The sequence below is a fragment of the Eptatretus burgeri genome, chromosome 16, assembly GCF_056783735.1.
Source record: "Eptatretus burgeri isolate ZD-2024b chromosome 16, Ebu_testis_v1, whole genome shotgun sequence".
Taxonomy (NCBI): Eukaryota; Metazoa; Chordata; class Myxini; order Myxiniformes; family Myxinidae; genus Eptatretus; species Eptatretus burgeri.
In genome coordinates this window covers 58,812,242-58,832,241 of record NC_140976.1, presented here as the reverse complement: position 1 = coordinate 58,832,241, position 20,000 = coordinate 58,812,242, and the positions used below count along the sequence as shown (strand labels likewise).

General features: G+C 43.5%; 2 protein-coding genes and 1 non-coding gene across 6 annotated transcripts in view; all 3 read left to right on the top strand.

The window, feature by feature from the left end:
* The window catches only part of LOC147011127 (uncharacterized), a 90,027-nt gene that overhangs the window by 63,094 nt on the left and 6,933 nt on the right, over positions 1 to 20,000 (top strand). The window contains exons 1-3 of one of the 4 annotated variants that reach the window (XM_085859928.1): positions 9,564 to 10,929; positions 11,187 to 11,559; positions 12,814 to 12,859. The exons of 1 other annotated variant lie outside the window; for it this stretch is intronic. The gene's annotated coding sequence lies outside the window, so the exon portion shown is untranslated. Of the gene's footprint in view, positions 1 to 9,563; positions 11,560 to 12,813; positions 12,860 to 20,000 lie in introns of those variants that run through there. 2 more of the 4 variants (XM_085859926.1, XM_085859927.1) reach the window with 2 other exon arrangements.
* Positions 825 to 907, top strand: TRNAL-UAA (transfer RNA leucine (anticodon UAA)). The gene has a single exon. It is a non-coding gene; the product is annotated as a tRNA-Leu (tRNA).
* On the top strand, positions 15,427 to 17,120 carry LOC147011128 (uncharacterized). The gene has a single exon (XM_085859930.1). It carries the CDS (start codon positions 15,495 to 15,497, stop codon positions 16,671 to 16,673), a length of 1,179 nt encoding a protein of 392 aa, XP_085716056.1. The 5' UTR covers positions 15,427 to 15,494; the 3' UTR covers positions 16,674 to 17,120.

The following is a 20,000-nucleotide window of genomic DNA, read 5'->3' as shown; positions in this document are numbered from 1 at the left end:
TGAGGTTGGTCGCCGACAATCTCCATGCTTCCCAGGTGTCCGCTTGTTAAGGGTGGTCGCCGACGATCTTCATGCCTCCCAGGTGTCCACTTGTTAACGGTGGTCGCTGACGATCTTCATGCCTCCCAGGTGTCCGCTTGTTAATGGTGGTCGTCGATGATCTTCATGCCTCCCAAGTGTTCGCTTGTTGAGGTTGGTCGCTGACAATCTACATGTTTCCCAGGTGTCCGCTTGTTAAGGGTGGTCGCCGACGATCTCCATGCTTCCCAGGTGGCGGCTTGTTGAGAGTGACGTTTGGTGGAGATGCTGCACGAGCAGGATATCCTTCCTTCTCCTGAGTGCGTGCCATTCCAGATGACTCCTAATAGGTTGACAATTCCTAATCACCGCAATTATAGATTCATTACAATGCAAAAAATACAGGCAGACATGAACGAGGGTGTCAGGAAAGACTGTGTCAAGGGAGGGCTCTTGGTGGTTTGCCATTGCCTTCCCCTGCAGTGATAAAACTTGGGTAGAGATTTAGAATTTGACCACGATTTGGAAATTATTGCACTTCAGCTACTCTTTGCGGAGGACATTGAGGGATATCAAATGGGAAGACAAGACACCCAGCTTAATGTAAAATTGAAATCCAATAGGAGATATCATGATCACAGTGTGGGAACAAACCTCCATGCTATGATGAAGATAGACACACAATGGTGGGACTTGAGAATATGTTTATCACCTTGAAGTGGGGCCTTGAGGGCTTGGTGGTGGGATTTCCTTGGTTTCCTTTTTTCATTCTTCATTGTAAGAGTCCGATGGTCACTCCAGCACTTACCAGGATGGCCGAGTGGTTAAGGTGTTGGACTTAAGATCCAATGGATTTCAATCCTCATGGGTTCAAACCCCACTCCTGGTAGATTTTTTTTTTATTAGAGATGTACATTTTGACTCCCGATTTCAACTCAAACGGAGAAACAAGGATGGCCTCCAGGTGTCACACTGACCTCTAAATTCTCTAGCCTGGGTTCGAATCCCGACCCCGCTTCGATCTGATGTGAGAGTGAAACAAAGTTGCATTGTGATTGTTCAATCGCAACAAGGACAACATCACGAGGTGCTTAGGGAAATAGATCTTCCACGTGCACTTTCCTTTGCTGAACTCCTTATTATCTGCCAGAATTCCACTTGCAATATCATTGGAGACACATCATTCCCTCATCAACAGATAAACCTCATGAATGCTTTCACAGTGAAGAATGCACTGAGGTCTGTTTGCCATTGCCTTTCCACCAGGCTGAGCTGCAATCATTCATCCCCTTGAACCAACTTCGTTGGACATGTTGTTGAAAAGATTGCATCTGACGCTCACGTTTCGGCTCCTGTGCAGCTGTCATCGAGGATAGAATGTACAACATGCTGGTTCTTTGATCCCAAACCAGCATACAGTACTTCCATACTCTGTTGTAAACAAATGCTCTACCTGTCGAGATTCTACCTGTGGTCAACGTGCAGAATAGGGTTGCACACGTGTCTGGCAGTTCGTGCGAGAAACACGACACCGGTCAGAATCGGTGAGAAAACCAGAAAAACTACCCAAGAGGGTGGGTGGTGGCGAGAAGAATCACACGCAATGTCATTGCTCTGCAATCACACAAAGCAGGTTTGCTTATGGCAAAGATTGATCAATCAAAGATACGATCTCCTTTGGAGATTGTCGGGTTGGGTTGATTTGCTGAGGCCATCAAGCCAAAGATCAAGGTGCTTTTTGTTTCAGCGAAATCCATTGGGTTCAACTACCGACACATCTTGGGTCGGATTCGGAGCAGCCATTCGTTCCTTGATGTGTACACAGCACATGGCTGTGAGTTGCATCATTTCTGGGACATGGATGATGCTGGGATATCTTTTAGGTCTTTCAAAGCTATGTTGGTGATGCCAGTGCCTTTAGGATTTGGGACCGCACACAATGGCCCACTCTTTTCTAATTGCACAATCGGGTCTTTAAAGGTCCCCTGTCACTCAAAAGTACTGAAATTGCATATATATATATATATAATTATGACGTAATTATTATGTAATTATGACGTCATAATGAAGGCAACTTTGAAAATTTGAAATTAAAAAAAATCACATTCCCCATTAGGAGTATTTGCCATGTGCCAAGTTTCAATTTTTTCCGTGGTGTGGTTTCAGAAATACAGGGATCAATTTTTTTTCAATTTTTTACAATATGGCTGCCATACCTTGTGACCTATGACATCATAATTAAGATTACAACATTCTGCATGAGTAGTCACATATATGGTGAAAAATTTGTCTCAATCCAACAAGTGGTTACGGAGAGAAAAACACAAAAGTTCTGTGCAGACAAACAAACAAACAGACAGACAGACAGACAGACAGACAAACGGACCCAAACGCAATACCCTCTCCTTCGGTGGGGGTAACAATGAAGATTCATGATCATCAAGATTCTAAACAAGAAGCAAAACAAGACAATGGTTAATAACAACAACAACAACAACAACAACAACACCATCTCTAGTTTGGCACGTCGCGGTGCAAAAGAAAGCAACCCTAATCTTCTCTGATTTGTGAGGATGTTACGCACCATGGTGGGACATGTCATATATATTTCCCTCTGGGTGATTCAAGTCGTCATCCGGAACACGTTCTGCACACTCCTTTTCCAGAATATTAAACATGAATGTGTTGTAATCCTCCCAAAACTTGCTCTGGGTTTCCATCCTTTTCTCCAGGCCATTCAACCTTTGTTGGGCTGAAGATTCATTGTTCAGGAATGTAACGTCATCTTTCTTGAAAGGCAAGTTCATACTGTGGTGTCCATCTGCAAGCTTGATCGAACTGTTCACTTTCATCAGGAACCTTCTATCCTCTTGAGAGTTCTCTTGTTTTGTTTTTTTTTGTCATCAATGAGATGCTCTGGAAAAGTCGAAACTGATTGCCTTTTGCAGACTTCTGTTCGGTTGTTTCAGGTCTTCCGGCTCTTCAAGGGTGACAATTTCTGCTTGACTAATAGTGAACTCATTTGCTCGTTTTAGGATTTGCAGAAGGCCGCACGACATTCCAGATGATCCAACCCAACAAAGATTTTGTCGCGTGAGGGCTTCCACGAATGCCTGTTTTTACGGTCATCAGTGTTTAAGCATCCGGCACGCTGTGTCCCATCAATTAGCTGATGATTGCTTCCATCGTAGGTATTGCTATGTCTCTCAAACATGGCCAATAGTGGACGTCTTTCATTGTTGGGATACGTGCCACGGACACTGGCATCTTATCCTGTGCAGACACTTTTGGTAACTCGATAACGATACCATTTTCAAATCTCCCACGAAAGGTCCCTGAACTGCATCAGTCTTCATCGTGTGGGGAGCGCCCATTGTTTCGAGAGTTATCTTCACGGGTTTTCTACTACTACCCCCAAGCTTTCTAAGAAGACCCCCTGTAAAGAATGATGCGATACTTCCAGGATCTAGGAATGCATCTAGGTCTGTGTTCATCGCATTTTTCATTTTAACAGTTACTGAAACGATAGCCATAGCACAGTCTCCTAACCTGCATTTCATGCCTTCTTTTACGTTGCTCGCAAAGCTGACGATGCTCTCGTAGTACCTGTGTCATCAATGTTGCTTCCTGAGTTCCACCATTTCTGTCCAAAGGTCTGAGAAGTTCACCGCCGACATGACGCACGGAAGGATGCCATCCTTAACAATGCTGACAGGTATCTTTGTAACGACTGTCTTCGCTGATGGCCAACTTTTAAACAACCAAAGCATCGACTTGATTTTGAGAAAGTTCATTTATCTTGATATGGTAAGGCTGTCACTGTTTCACATTTTTCGAGAGATGTTCTGTATTCTTGCAGTACAGACACGATGGGGGTAAAGGCGACTGTTTTCTTCATATCGTGGTTTTCATTCGAGTTTGACTTGATTTCATTAGAGATTTCTCATCTGGTTGTTCAGAGACCGTCACCTTATCAACAAAGCTTTCCTTTGGACTTCTTCTCAGACCTTTGAAACATTCCTCTGACAGTCTGTGTTGGCTCGGCACGAACAGCTTCTCTTCCATATGTAGAGTCATCAGCTTCGTTTGATTCACTTTCAACAAACTGGACCAATTGATTTTGGGCCAGGCAGGGGCATGTTTTACAAAGGCGTTAGCGAACACCTCGTTCCTGCCGTAGCGCTCTTCAAGCTCTTTAAGTGCCGACAGGTAACCAGGCCGAGTCTCCACGTAGATAAAAAACCACTCACGATCTTGTAGGCTTCATTTGACGTGTACTGTTCCAAGTCGGTCATTCGCTCGTCGTCGTAGTCGTTCTCCTCCGTGCATACAACGATGTTGGAGTTAAATTTCCGGATAAACCTTTTACACTCAAGTGGTTTTCCTCCAAACATTTTAATTTCTGGAACAGGTTTCCGCAACTGACGGACAACAGACTCTATTTGGTTTTGACTGACTGGCGAGTCCTGACAAGCTGAGACGTTGGGAACAGCGAACATCTGGCTGACTGGTATTGATGATGATGGCTCATTGAAACCTGAAATGTGCGAGGAAATTACATGGCAAGTCACATGTCCATAATGACAGATGGAACCAGCAACTTTTGAAACATTTAGAACGTTTGCATCATTTAGTATGAAATTTCTACAAATATCAACATGGTTACCGTGTTTACTTGGCAAAAGAGCAGGAGCATTTGTCCGCAAGGTGATGTATTTTAAGAAACATTCAGTAATGGCACAGGGCCACATACCTGAGGAATGTTATCTTCCGCACAGCCATCCACAACTTTCAAAGTCATCAAGCTCTTTGCTTTTTGAACAACTCATTGCCATTTCAGCGTCCAGCTCTAATTGTTCTTCCTGTATTTTTACAGTAGTAGGTTAAGTTTTGTCAGTTGAAGTTAATGTTTCTTTTGTAGCAACTTCAACTTCATGCTGATTTCTGCTTTACGCTGTTCTTCCTTCACCCTTAGAGGAAATTAAACTGTATGATGGTGATACGTGGCTGCCACTGGATGACGCGGCTTTCCACTGGCTTTTCCTAGAGCTGGTCTGGGAAAACGTCAACAGCAAGGCTGGGGCTGGTTGGAATAAGAAACCAACTCTCCACATCTGATTCAAACGACATTGTCACATCATGATCCCAGAAACTGATCATTATCATGTGATGTCAGAAGGGCTTTGTAGAAATCTCCATTGCTGGGGGTAATCTTAATAAGGTGTTAACCATTCACCGGAACTTTGCTACAGCACCTGGCTGGTGGAATTACTGGAAATTAAACAATCAATTATGCCAGTTTCATGTTTCAACTGGCCATACAGAGTGTTCAGCTGTTTCGCTTTTTAGATCCTCGTGGAGGATCTCCAAGTCTTATTCACGTTGTTGTTCTTGTGGACTTTCTTGTTTCACAGCCGACAGTTTTCATCGAAACTTCCTGAAACTTGGTGTATATATGTAAAAATACCCTGCGCAGACAGTAACCATCTCAGATTTTGAAAATTCCTCCGACAAAAAAAGTTATGACGTCAAAATATCTCCGCTAATGGAAATCACCGAAAAAAAATTATCTCCGAAACTAGGCAAGCTTTTTGAATTCTGTTTGCAGGAATCGAACAGGGCATTAGCAGAGATGAATCACCGCACATATGATACAGCACTATGACGTCATGTCAATTTTTATGACGTCATTCCTATTTTTTGACATTTTTTGTTTCACAACCCAGAGTTTTCATCGGATCTTCGTGAAACTTGCTATGTATATGCAGAAAGCCCACGCGCAGGCAGTAACCATCTTCGATTTTTGAAATTCTTCCGAGAAAAAAAGTTGACGTCATAATATCGCTGCTAATGGAAATCGCCTATACCATTATCTCCGAAACTAAATCAATCAATAAATTTAAAGCACAACTAAATCAACTAAATCACAAACATGTACAGTCGGCAATAACACAAAATTTAATTTCTTCAAAATGCCAACAGGATGAGAACAACACCGATCTCATGCACAGATTTATCCCCTCTTGTCTTCAGTTGTCCTCCCCTCCTACCCTTCCTCCCACGCATGGTACACTGAAGCTTGTGGCGAGGCTGTTGTCCTGAAACAACTTGCCTTCACCTCATAGAAAGCAAATCAAAATGAAGGCAATCCCAGTTCCTTCTACAAAACTCAGAACAAGGTCTATCTACCCCGAGGAGAGCCGGGGAATAAAATCTTTCTTGGCTCAAGTCTGAACTATCAAACCTGACTCTGTCCTCCTAATCCTGGTGGCGTCGAGTTAAGTCTGTTTCTGGTGTATGTTCTCCCTCCATCCTCTCCCTTGCCTCAAATGGCCGCACTGCTGATACCGCACGTGAAAACACTGAATGCCTAAACTCGGTGTTTCCTTTTAAACCGTGTGTCCCAAACCCATCGCTTTCTGTAACCACCTTACCCAGTCGCATGCAGCTGTTCCTGGACTCTATGTCCTTTTCTCCTGACAAGATGGAGAGCTTGCTGTCAAACTTCGACTAAGATTCTGCAACTGGTTCAGACGTTATCAGCCCACGTGTCCTAAAAACTTGCTCTTCTGCTCTTGCTCACCCTCTCTGTTCTGTTCACCCTCTCATTTGCTCAAGGTCTTCTGCCATCTGCATGAAAATCAGCAAACATTACCACCCTGCACAAAAAAGGTGCAAAAACAGATCCCTGCAATTACAGACCAATCAGCCTTTTCCCAATCATCAGCAAGGTTATGGAATCCATCGTTGCTTCCGACATTACATCCTTCCTCTTCTCCAATGGCCTGACTTCCGATCATCAATTTGAATTTAGACCAGGTCATTCAACCTTGGATATGCTGCTTATCCTCTCCCAACAATGGATCGAGGTCCTCATTGCCAAACATAACATCAGAGTCATCTACCTCGACATATCGCGTGTTTTCAATATGGTCTGGCATACTGTCCTGCTCACGAAACTCTCTTCCAATGGTATCCAAGGCAATCTCCACTCATGGCTCACAGACTTCCTCTCCTGTCGTAGTCACCATGTGGCCCTAAATGGAGTTCTTTCATCCCCTCTTCCTGTCCAGGCTGGAGTTCCTCAAGGTCACGTTCTGGGCCCTGTTCTTTTTCTGGTTTTCATCAGTGATCTCTCCGACTCTCTGGAAAATCCTCTATATCTCTTTGCTGATGAATCCACCCTCTGCCGTACCATCGGTCTTCCCTCAGATTGACAAGCAGCAGCCTTTTCACTCTCTGCAGATCTGGGTAAAATCACAAACTGGTCCAACACGTGGAACGTGTCTTTCAACACTGACAAATCTCACACTCTCACTATGTCTCTCTGAAAGGACCGTCTGGAAACTCCCCCCCCCCCCCCAATCTATTTTCTCAACAATCATCTTCAATAAGTCCTTTCATTCAAAGTTTTGAGCTTTTGGGCCTCACGATCTGCCATGATATTTCCTGGGAAAGCAACATCTCCAAGCTGGCTTCCAAAGCCAGTCACTGACTGGGCATCCTCCGTGCAAAGTCCTTCCTCGGCACACCTGAGCTCCTGACCATGCACAAACCTTTCATCCGCAGCCTGATGGAGCAATGTTCTCCCCTCTGGACTGGTGCTCCCACCGCTCACCTTTCTCGGCTTCATGTTGTGGAAACCAAGGCATTTCGGATAATTGGCATCTCCTGAGATGAGGCTGAGTCTTTGGGCCTCTCACTCTCTCACCACAGGCAGGTCGGTGGTCTTTCTGTTTTCTACTGTCTCCTCCCTGGCCTCGCCCCCTTTGCTCCGTCAGCTATCTGCCCCCCCCCCCATATTTCCAGAGAGCACTCAAGGTCCGCCAGCAACTCCCTTCTGGAAAAACTACCAAAATGAAGAATCACCGATCACCTTCACTCTATAATTCCTCGTTTTTTTTCCTGCCTTTGGAACAAACTCCCACACTCTCTTCAATCCCACTCTTGCCTTCAGGTTTTCAAAATAGCTGTTCACCACCGTCTCTTATCCACCCCCATCCAAAATCTTGATCATTTCTACCCCCGTTAATCCACCTCCTTTAAATTCCCTGCTTTCCCTCCTGAAAGTCCCTGTCATGTCCATCTTCTTTACCTTGTGTTACCCCACCACATCCCTCTCCCTTCCACAGATCTCATGTCTCCGTTGCTCACTGTTTTGTACTTCCCTCTTCCGTCCCTGTTGTCTCTTGCTCCCCTTTGTTCTATGTTCTGTGTTAGCTATTATATGAGCCTCGGCATTGTATATAAAAAAACAAGAAAAGACAAAGCATCGGGCAAGGCCGGATAGCCCTGCTCGTTATTTATCAATGAGATGTCCGAGAAGCAATTTTTCCAAGATGGTTGAAAGAGTCCACTGCACACCTGGACACTCTTCCAGGCCGAGAGCATCCTTGGCGTCATTCGTAAACACCTCTCATCCTTAAAAGTATGTAATGGCAGGGGTTCACACAATGTATTTCACAAGGTTCTCCAATGAGGAGCAGCAGATTTCTTTTGTCAGCTCCGAGAGCACTTGTCTGCTTTCCCTAAGCGCCTCTCAGCTTAGTAGGCCTATGCATCTTGCTCCTCTGGAAGCACTCTCTCAGAACGTCCGCTCCAGACAAGACACTCACAAGACGCTCTTTTTTTTTCGTTCCGGACGCTCCTAAACCTCATTTTCATCCTCTTCGCTCACACATTCTCGTCAGATCTTTTTTTTTTTAATCTTATAAATTATGATATAACTTGTTTCATATTGTCATAATTTATAAACCTAATTTGGCTCACTTTAATTTTGAAATCACAGCATAGTTGATCAGAATTATCACGGAAGAATCTCACCCTCACGAGATGAGGAAACCTTCCATCAAAAGCCTCTGTTTTGTGCTCGTCTGCTCTTGAGCTTTCTTAGCATCTCTGAAGTTCTCATTTAGTCTTTTTAGTCCCCGTTGAACTTAGTCCGAAACGGGGGCTGATGCATTTGGTTTCAATTTTTGTGTCCGTGCATGCGTGTGCGTGTGTGCGTCCGCAACCATATGTCGGACGTGTCTGGACCGATTTCATTCGTACTTGGCACAAAGACAAGACGTGATGGTATCCATACGTACGTCATTTTTTTTCCGACATCAGATCCAAAATGGCCGACTGGCGGCCATTTTGGCTGTAAACCCCCCCCCCCCCACGGTGTCAAACACGTACTCAGCCATTTATCGGACATGCATTTCCAGATCATGTTCAAACTTGGCACCCAGATAATGAATGATGGCTTCCATAAGCACATTATTTTTTCCGACATCAGATCCAAGATGGCCGACTGGCGGCCATTTTAGTTGTGAAAAAAACCCTGATGTTGAACATGTCCTCCACCATTTCTCGGACATGCATTTACCAATGTTGTTCAAACTTGGCGCACAAATAAAGAGTGATGGCTTACATAAGCACGTCATTTTTTGTTGGACATCAGATCCAAGATGGCCATCTGGCGGCCATTTTGTTACTTAAATGTGTCCCCAACCATATCTCAGACATGCATGGTCCGATTTTGTTCAAACTTGGCACAAGCACAGTACATGAAGGCGTACACATGCCGCTCACTTTATTTTGCAATATGATCAAAGAAGGCCGACTAGTAGACTTGCAGCCATTTTAGTTGTACATAAATATGAGATCGCCCTTTAACTCCGTAAAGCAAAATTACTTAAACAACGGGGGCTATGACATTTTTGGTTCACGAGTCAGTAAGTGACCACTATATTTGTTATGGGTCAGTCGGTCTGCCTGCCTGTCTGTCTGTCTATCTGTCCCGAGCATAGCTCTGTGGGTTTTGATCCGATCTTGATAAAATTTGGGTGGGAGGTTTGTATCATGATTTAGTTGTGTTTTCCTGAGAATGGGCGTGCTGCGCCCATTATGGGAGGAGGCACGCCCAAAAAACATGTGTTTTTAGGGGGTATCCGATTTCAAGTTACATCTTCTCCTAGGGGGGTTTGGCGAATCTGGCAGGGTTTCGGTATTTGGTTAGCCCAATGGCACCTGCATAGCCCCACGGAGCTCGATTTTTCATTTTCATCCCAAGGTCACAAGGTCACGAACTTAGAAAATGTCAAAACAATCAATAAATTGGGCATCGAGCTCCTAGGGTTTTCAACTGTTTCGAATGAAAGTTGTTATGCAAGTAGTGCTCTTCGAGTACTACAACTTTCATCATTTACGTTTTTTCCCGATTCCCGTCAGTTTGCCCGTAGTGTTCCCTCGAAGGTCAAAAAAATAAAAAAGGCGAACCGTGTACAATGTACATTTCTCGTGAACCATCGCCGTCTCCAGACTTGTAGGTCTTTTTTACTTGTTCACCATGCATGAGTCCCTGTACATCAGTTAAGTGAACCCCTGTGTATTTGTGTGGATACTTCAGATATTCAATTTTGGCAACATACGCGTGGTGAGCTTAAGACAGGTGTCATCATGAACCCAAGACAGGTGTGGTAAACCTAAATTCCCATTTTAGTTTGCGTATCCCAAACATCTCCTTCAAACAAGAAAACCAAAATATTTCAAAAATGTTGTTCGATCCGCTTTAGTAAAACAACTCACTCATCAGGTTTCTATCCTTGTCAAAGACTTCATTCATTAACCCGGGCACGCCAAGCAAAAAAGCAGGTTTAAACAATCGCGTCACTTCTGTCTGTCTACAAACGTCAGTTTAAGATCGAGGAACAACTTCACTTCAATTGAATGTTTTATTTTGAACAACAATCAGAAGACAAGTTTTCGATGTAACGTCCTTTGGCTCTGAATTTGCCCCAATTGTGCATGCGAAGAGTGAGATAATATTTTTACTCTGCCTGCCTGTATGGCACTCAAACAAAAGAGAAAATCATTCCAAACAGGAAACACAGTTTCTAACGACGTCATAAAGGACACAAACAACAGGTACGAAGAAGTAATATAACGTGTTAGATAAGGTGGTGTGTAAGACGGTGCATCAACTGCAGTAAACCTCTGAAAATTTTCTTTTCTAAAAACTTTTAAAATCTTTATTTTGTATTTCAGTTGAATTATATATACTTACTTGAACACGATAGAACACATCGCCTTTTTGGCACTTTCAAAACCCTGTTTAGCGGTACTTGGAAAAAAATGTGACGGCATTTTACATCATCACAAAAAATGAAATTTTCTTCTCACAGACCGTGCCCATGTTCCGGTTTCCCAAGACTGTGCGGGGTAAGGGGTTCTACGAACTCTCTCGTTCATGTGCAGCCTGTGGCTGCTAGTTTGCATCGTTGCTGGGAGTGTGGCTGTTCCGCTGATGCAGTGCCCCCTGCTCCTTACGGCAGGCATTTGTAATTTGTCAATGGCGCCAGCAAATACAAGCCTACTCTTGGCAAAGGACACCGTGGGATCATTAACACACATCGAGTAATGCCGGCAGAAGTGACGTCCAGTTTAACGTCCATCCGAGGGACAACACGCACATTGATGAATCACCCGACCTGTGAAACACCTGGATGACAGTTGAGAGCTGGGTCGGAATTCAAATTCAGGATAGACAGCTTAGAGGTGAGTGTGCGTACCTCTGGGCCATCTTGCCAGCCCCCTTGTAAGAGACTGGCAGGAGACGAGTTGTTTATGTTCAAAATCCATCACAGTGGTTGAAGTTGTTGCAACAACACAATGCACGCTCAGGATGTCCGGTTTGAACTTGGAGACTTGTGCTTTTTCAGGGTGGGATGGGGTAGGGTCGTTGGGACTGGTACGTGAATTCATTATTTATTAATTGATTAGTGACTAAATTCTTTCCCTTCGTTCCCACGTTGTGTTTTAACCGATATCATTTCGATAAGACATTCTTGTCATTTTTCAATAGATATTTTAATCCTTTATTTACTTTACTTCGCGTTTATTTACTTTACACCCAAGCTGTCCACCAAGTTTCATCCGAATCGATGCACAACTTGTTGAGATATCATGCTACATATCCGTTTAGCCCGATCTCTCAATGGTGAAGAATCACTGATAAAACGAGAAGGGTACTCGGTAGAGCGCATACCTCCGCAATGTAATGCCTGATCCACGAGAACATATCGGGCCCAATACATTTTTGAAATATCATACTATACAGTACTATATCGTTGTTTACCATATAGTCTGGGATCCAAGGCCCATAAATCCAACTTTGATGTGACACCCCTGCTGTAAAAATTTTGGCACTTGAATCATGTTTGTGGGGGTGTGGGACACCAGAAAAGTGATTTTGGCAAGTTGGATCGGATTTCGTAACTTCTCCAGGGATGATTTTTTTTACTTCAGCTGGCAAATCCCAATATCGAAAAAACTAGGGGTAGGGGAAATGCAAATCCCTGTATCTCTTGAACCCTGCATCTCACAGAAACAAAGTACCACTCCTTCTCTTTGGTAGAATGTCAGCTTTCAAAGGATGTATAACAACATTTTATTGGATGACCTCTGGGGTCAGGGGAGGTCAAAAGGTCACAGAAAGTAGGTCATGCTGAAAATCTAGGCCTTACATTAAACAAATTGTAATTTTGCTGCCTCATAGTGTTATGATAAAGCAATCCTTGATACTACTGTGTTCTTTCCATCCCCTGATGTTTTTGGGAAAGGAAGGTTAGGACTGAGAAACATTTTGCCTCTTTATTTTGAGTGTATTTGGGGGGTCATTTTTTCAGAAATCCACAAAATTCTGTATTTTCATAATTAATTATATTCGCGTAAAATTAATATGATAGTATCATTCATGCTTCCCCCTATATCCACCAGAACCTAATGATGTTTACTCCTTTTTTCACACAGGTACGGCCCTCATATTAAAGAATGGAGCCTGTAATAACAGTGAAAGGTAAAGGAAAAAGGACTTTTCTGATCGAAAATGACTATTCTAAATGTTTGGTCTGCCAAACAGTACGTGATGACAAGGGGTCTCTGTACAAGCTAACCAAAAGAGGTCTGCAAACATTTAATAACGCTGTTGAAATCAGGAAAGACGAGGTGCATCAAAGACTGTGGGGTGACCTTCAGGACGCAGATGATTTCCTGTCAAAAAATCCTCTGTGCCATGTAAAGTGTCGCGGTCGGTATACACACAAAAGGTCCCTTGATGATGTAATTTCTGCTAAACGGGCAAAGGATGATCAAGGTTGTGGGGAAACTTCAGAGGGAGCCAGTGAAGGAGACAGAACAAGTTCCATGGATTTCAAAAAGACTTTAAAAACTGTGTGTTTTCTGTGTGAAAAGGAACGTGATTCAAAAGGGGACAGAACATTGATACTAGTTAGTACAATAGAGAGACAGAAATCAATTCATAAAAAGGCAAAGGAACTTAATAACAAGGATATTCTATTCAAAATTGATGGTTTTGGTGACCAGTGCCTAGACTTAATTGCAAATGATTTCCGCTATCATGTGAGGTGTATGAACAAGTTTATGAGTGAACGTAGCAAAACTGAAAAATAAAAGTCGAGACCCAAGTTTGCATGACCAGGTGTTTCAAACACTTCTGTCTGAGGTTACATCAGGACTTATGATTGACAGGCATGTCTATTACATTCGCCAGCTTTCAAAACGGTATGATGAAATGTCGAAACAGCGTGGCAATACTGCACAGCGGCCTCATAGAACTGATAGGTTGACAAAACGATTTTTGGATAATTTTGGTGCCGACATTCAGCTCATTACTTTGAACAATGGAACTCTAATTTGTTCCTCTTGACCACCAAGGAACTTTGTGATGAGGTTGTGGGGCTCAAGGCTGAAGTTGACGAATGCCAACTTTTGCCAGATGATGATTAGGATGGTGACAATTTTATTACAAATGTATCAGGTAGTTCATATCCTCTGGCAAAGCACTTGCAGCTATGGAAATAAAACAGGCTGCAAAAAGGGTGCCTCAAGTTCAGGGGACTGCAATTGAGATTTCTTACAGAGGCATCTAATCAAGTTCCTGTAGATTTGCATAATCATTTGGCATGGTTGATAACAAACTGTAATGAAACTACAGATGAAGGGGGAAAGGATCAGATTCCTAAAGACGAAAATGAGAAAGTTCTGAACTTAGTGCAGGATGTTATGGGATACCTAAGCAACCAGCCAATCCCAAAACACATTGGGGTTGGCCTTCATATTCTTAAACAAGCGTGGAGCAAAAACCTCATAACAATGATGGACAGATTTGGAAATGGCATTAATTATGCCACCACTCAGCGATACCTCACAACAGTGGCAAATGATATTTCTGAGAGAGAAGAGAGGGAAGGAATATTCATCCCAACTAACGTTATTCCTGGACATTTGACACAGTATGCACTAGACAACTTAAATTTCCATTCTGACACAGAGGATGGTGGCAGCCTTGATGCCACGACCAATATCATTTACCAGTACCGAGAAAGACCTGACGTTGGGCAGGCTGGAATGGTTCTAGTCAAAAAAAACAAGGCAATTAACTATCAATGCGCCAGAAAAGTTTGTACCTGTGGACAGTAATCTTGCGCTGAAGGACAGAAAACAAGCCAGATCATTGCATGGTATTGAAATCTGTCAGGGTGATGACAAAGAAAGTGCCACTCTGGCTGATGGAAACATCGTTTGGTTTCTTTTATGGATGTTTCCAACCCAAATGATGACCACTGTAGAAGATAGCGTGTCTATTTCTTCTCCAACTTGGAACAGTTTCTTCGAACTTAGTGCTGGGCAAGAAGCGCCAAAAACAACAATTGGTTCTGGCCCACTGTATCCCAAAACTCCCACAAGTCCTGATGTTGTCAAAACCTCATCGGATTACTTCATGTCAGTGAGCCTTAAGCTGGGGCAGCCAAAAACGGTCATCACTTATGACCAAGCAATCTATGATATCTATGATATGATATACGACAGACAAAGTGATGAAAGTCAAGTTGACGGTAACAGAAAAAATGAGAAACCCATTTTCAGATGCTGTTGGGACTGGCAAGCTGATCAATATTTCTACAGGAGAAACACTGACCTCACCAGAACTGTTAGAAGCAAAGCAACGTGGGGTAGAGTCAATAAAACTTGCCAGTTCTACCAATGCTGACAAAATCAATGTGCCCAAGATAACAACATTTGCAACACAGCAGAGAAAAGGAAAGAAGAAGCAAGACAAGGTCAAACAAGTACTATCTGAGGAAAGTGGAGTTACAAGGGCCCTTTGTTTCACACGGGATCTAAGTGATGAAGCAAGGATTGATGCGGTCAGTTATGAATGGCTGGAATACCCACCATCTCTGTTTGAACCAGACAGGGATGAATATACCATGTGGAAAGGAACCAAATGAGACTTCATAGTGACACTACAGGATAAGGTTTCTGATTCATGGGTTCCTTTGAAGGAATTGCCCATCGGTTGTGCATCGCAGTTAGTTTATCTTATTGATGCGATGGCATTCATCCAACGTTTTCAGAATCTAGGTGCGAGTACATTCGGGCAACTTCAAGAGAGGTACAAGAGTAAAATCATGAGTATGAAACCTGTAAACTGTCAGGAGGTACACTTCATTGGTGATAGGTATGACTTTGGCCTGCAGAGTCTAAAGGGGGACGAACGCCGCAGACGGGAAATGGATGTGAGCTCACCCGAGTATGTTCCGGCGGACACTCTGGCCATTCCTGCATGGAAAGGATTCCTGTCAAACCCATCTAACAAGGAAAATCTACTGTCATATCTCTCATCATGTTGGTCAATTGCCTCTTTGATTGATGGCTTCAGTCTGGTACTAGGAATTTCACCAGATGCGATACGCGTCACAAAGAATGGAGCAACTGCCATTCGTGAGCTGCACCGTCCTTCCCATGAGGAGGCAGACACTAGAATTTTTGCACATATAGCGAACTGTCCAGATGAAAGTGTTGTGATCATTCAGGTGACAGACATGGACATTATACTGCTATCATTGTACCATTTTCCCAGGCTAATGAATATCAAACAGCTATGGGTGGAAAAAAATGACCTGTTCCTCCCTGTTCATGACTTGGTGAAGTCACTGGGTGAAGCTGTGGATAAGGACCCTTTGCAGTTAACTGACACCTTGCTTACTTGTTATGTCTTGTCAGGCTGCGATTCAGTCAGCTATCCATTCAGACGGGGGGGGGGGGGAAAGAGGGCAGTAACAGTTGCACTCCAACATGTAGGCAAAATGCCAGCATTTTCGAGTTTTGTCCTCACCGATTCAGGCCAGAATGATGAGTCGATCAGTGAAGCTCGCAGCTTTTTTGTGATCTTTATGGCAGAGCATACTAATACGTCCTTAGATAAACTCCGTGCTCATTTATTTGCTTCCAGCAAAAGGGATCTGCGATCTCTGCCTCCAACTGAAGACGTGTTTCACTGTCACATTCTAAGGTCTCTTTGCCAGATCAGCCTGTACAAACAGGCCACACTTGCCAACCCAGTCATTCCACCTGATAAATCTGGTTGGTATGTGGAAGATGACAGGTTGCTTCCAATCATGAAGAAAAAGTCATCAAAACCTGCCATTGCGAAATTGTCTTTCTGCAGATGCAAGAAAACACCGAGCTGTCTGAGGAACTGCCCATGTAAACAAGCGGGTGTGCCATGCATCACAGCATGCACCTGCAATGGGGACCAAGATAAGTGTGGACGGTTAATGGGTGAAGATAGTGATGGTGATGAATAAAGTTTTCATCCTCAGTTTACCATGTGTCGTACTCCATAACATAGTACTTTTTCGTGGCTGAGAGTGAATCAGACTTTGCAAGTACATGTATGACGTACAGAATTTCCAGCTACTATAGCCCAGACTTTATAAAATCCATTCAATGGTTAGTGTAAAAGTTAGTGCCTATTCCCTAGTCAGGAGTCCATGACTATCTCACAAATTTGCAGGGAATACATGGATGCGAAAAGCAATCACACTTCTGCCACGACTGTATCATAGTTACAACACAGTAATTGCCGGACACTTCCATGCCCCCCCCCCCGAAGTTGGGGCTTATGTTGTATGGAATAGACAATGACTGTAACATTGTTTTACCAATGCATTCATATGTTTAGATATTGTGCTGTACAAAGTTTTAGGTCACATTATCAATTACTGTGAAAAATTCTTATGGTATCCAAAACCAAGATTTTGGGTTTTCGGTTGCCGTTTTTTCTGCAAATAGCTTAACAAATAACACTAAAGAGAGTGGCAAGATGCTATTTAATCCTAACCTTCCTTTTTCAACAACACCAGAGGCATGTGTAGGACACAATTATGTCAAAGATCTTCATAATAAAATTCTCATAGCAGTAAAATTATGACTTGTTAATGTAAGGCCTAGATTTTCAGCATGACCTACTTTCTGTGACCTTTTGACCTCCCCTGACCCCTGAGGTCATCCAATAAAATTTTGTTATACATCATTTGAAAGCTGACATTCTACCAAAAAGAAGGAGTGGTACTTTGTTACTGTGAGATGCAGGCATCAAGAGATACAGGGATTTGCATTTCCCCTACCCCTAGTTTTTTTTCGATATTGGGATTTGCCGGCTGAAGTTAAAAAAATCGTCCCTGGAGAAGTTGCACAATCCGATCCAACTTGCCAAAGTCACTTTTCTGGTGTCCTACACCCTCACAAACATGATTCAAGTGCCAACAATTTTACAGCAGGGGTGTCACATCAAAAGTGTTATTTTGCACATTTTTGGCCCTTGGATCCCAGACTAATAGACCCCATAGGGTGGAAGACCCGAAGGGGTCTAAGCGCCGCTCACGTTCTCCCTTTTCTTGTGTACAGTTCATTTGAACGTCTATTTCTCAATTATTCGTGAATAGAATTCGATGAAAATTGACAGGCATATACTGGATACATATGCGCAGGTAATAACTGAGCCCAAAGTGTGATTGTGGCCCTTCGGGCCGAGGAACAGCCCATTTTGGCCCATTTTCGTAAAATTGTTATTTCTCAGTTATTCGTGAAAGAAACCGGACCAAACTTGACAGGTATATGGAAGGGAGAGGGATGGGGTGGAGAACACAGGGAAAACAAGATGGACATTATAGGGACTTTCAGGAAGGAAAGCAGGGAATTTGAAGGAGGTGCGCTTGGGGTGGATTAATGGGGTAAGAAAATATAGAGGATTTGGATGGGGGATGATAAGAGGTGGTGGTGAACAGGTGTTTTGAAGGCCTGGAGGGAAGAATGGGAATGAACAGAGTGAGGGAGTTTATTCCAAAGGTGGGGAAAAAGAGGAATGAAAGAGTGAAGGTGAGCAGTGATTCGTGATTTTGGTTGTTTTACCAGAAGGGGTTTTTGGCGGACGTTGAGCGCCCTGCGGAAATATGGTGGGGACAAATCACAGACAGAGCAGGGAGGGCGAGAGTAGAGAGGAGATGGTAGAAGACAGAAAGACCACCGACCTGCCTGCGGTGAGAGAGAGTGAGAGGCCCAAAGACTCAGCCTCATCGTGGGAGTTACCAATGATCCAAATTGCCTTGGTTTCCAGTGTGAAGCCGAGAAAGGTGAGAGGCCGGAGCACCAGCCCAGAGGAGAGAGTAGTACTCCATCAAGCTGCAGATGAAGACCTTATAGGTGGATCGGAGTTCAGGTGTGCCAAAGAAGGACTGTGTACGACGGAAGATGCCCAGTTGGCGGTTTTAATTGACCTCATGTATTATTATTACATTTTGAATTATTAACCTTGTAAATATTTGATTTTTTTCATTAAATCCCCTTGTTTATTTTAAGTTGCAGACGTCCATATATCTGTCGTGGGTTCGAGTATAAACCCCTTGTGCTGTGCTTCCGTCTGCTCCGTCCGTGCCTCAATTTCCCTCCTACGCGCCCCACAATCTCCAAGGATTACGTGTTCGCCTCGAAGGAAAACCGCTCCGCGATCCAGCCTGGTCGATGTTAACCACCTGTTTACCACAATTGGGTTGGGGGGGGATTGACTTAACCGCCAGGGCCACGACAATATTTTGGCTCTGAAATCGTCCCGATTGCACGTGTGCAGAGAGGAGTGTGAGAAAAAAAATTTCCAAACAGGAAACACTGTTTTAAGGATGTCATAAAGGACACAAACAACAGGCATAAATCACTAATGTAACGTGTTAGATAGGGTGATGTAATAAATAGACGCTGCGTCAACGGCGGTAAACTTCCAGAACTCATTTTTTTTATAAGACTTTTAAAATCTTTATTTTATTTAGAATGAATGATATACTTGAACACTGCAGAACACAAATCACGTTCCTGACACTTCCAAAAATGGCCAGTTTTGAAGTACTTGGACATCTATATAATAATTCAGGAGTCTCTGTCTGTCCGTCTGTCCATCCTCAAACTTTCTGTGGAACCTTTTGGGATCGCAGTGGGTGTCCTAAGGTGCGTGGGAGGTTTCATAAATTTCCCAACTCAATTATAATTTTGAGTTTCCTTCCATACGAAATATATATCTCTCTCTCTCGTCTCTCTCTCTCGTCTGTCTCTCGTCTCTCTCGTCTGTCTCTCGTCTCTCTCGTCTGTCTCTCGTCTCTCTCGTCTGTCTCTCGTCTCTCTCGTCTGTCTCTCGTCTCTCTCTCTCTCGTCTCTCTCTCTCTCGTCTCTCTCTCTCTCGTCTCTCTCTCTCGTCTCTCTCTCTCTCGTCTCTCTCTCTCGTCTCTCTCTCTCGTCTCTCTCTCTCGTCTCTCTCTCTCGTCTCTCTCTCTCGTCTCTCTCTCTCTCTCTCTCTCTCTCTCTCTCTCTCTCTCTCTCTCTCTCTCTCTCTCTCTCTCTCTCTCTCTCTCTCTCTCTCTCTCTCTCTCTCTCTCTCTCTCTCTCTCTCTCTCTCTCTCTCTCTCTGCATGTAAACTTATTCCTGGGTTCGGCATTCGCAGTTTTACCATTTACCACGTAAATTCGCATTCACCTTTGCAAATTCATTTGCATTCACCTTCGGATCTTTATTGTAACCTCATTACATTGTAACCTATTGTAACCTCCTGATACAAGGTGAGGTGAAAAGTGGAAGAGGGGGTGGC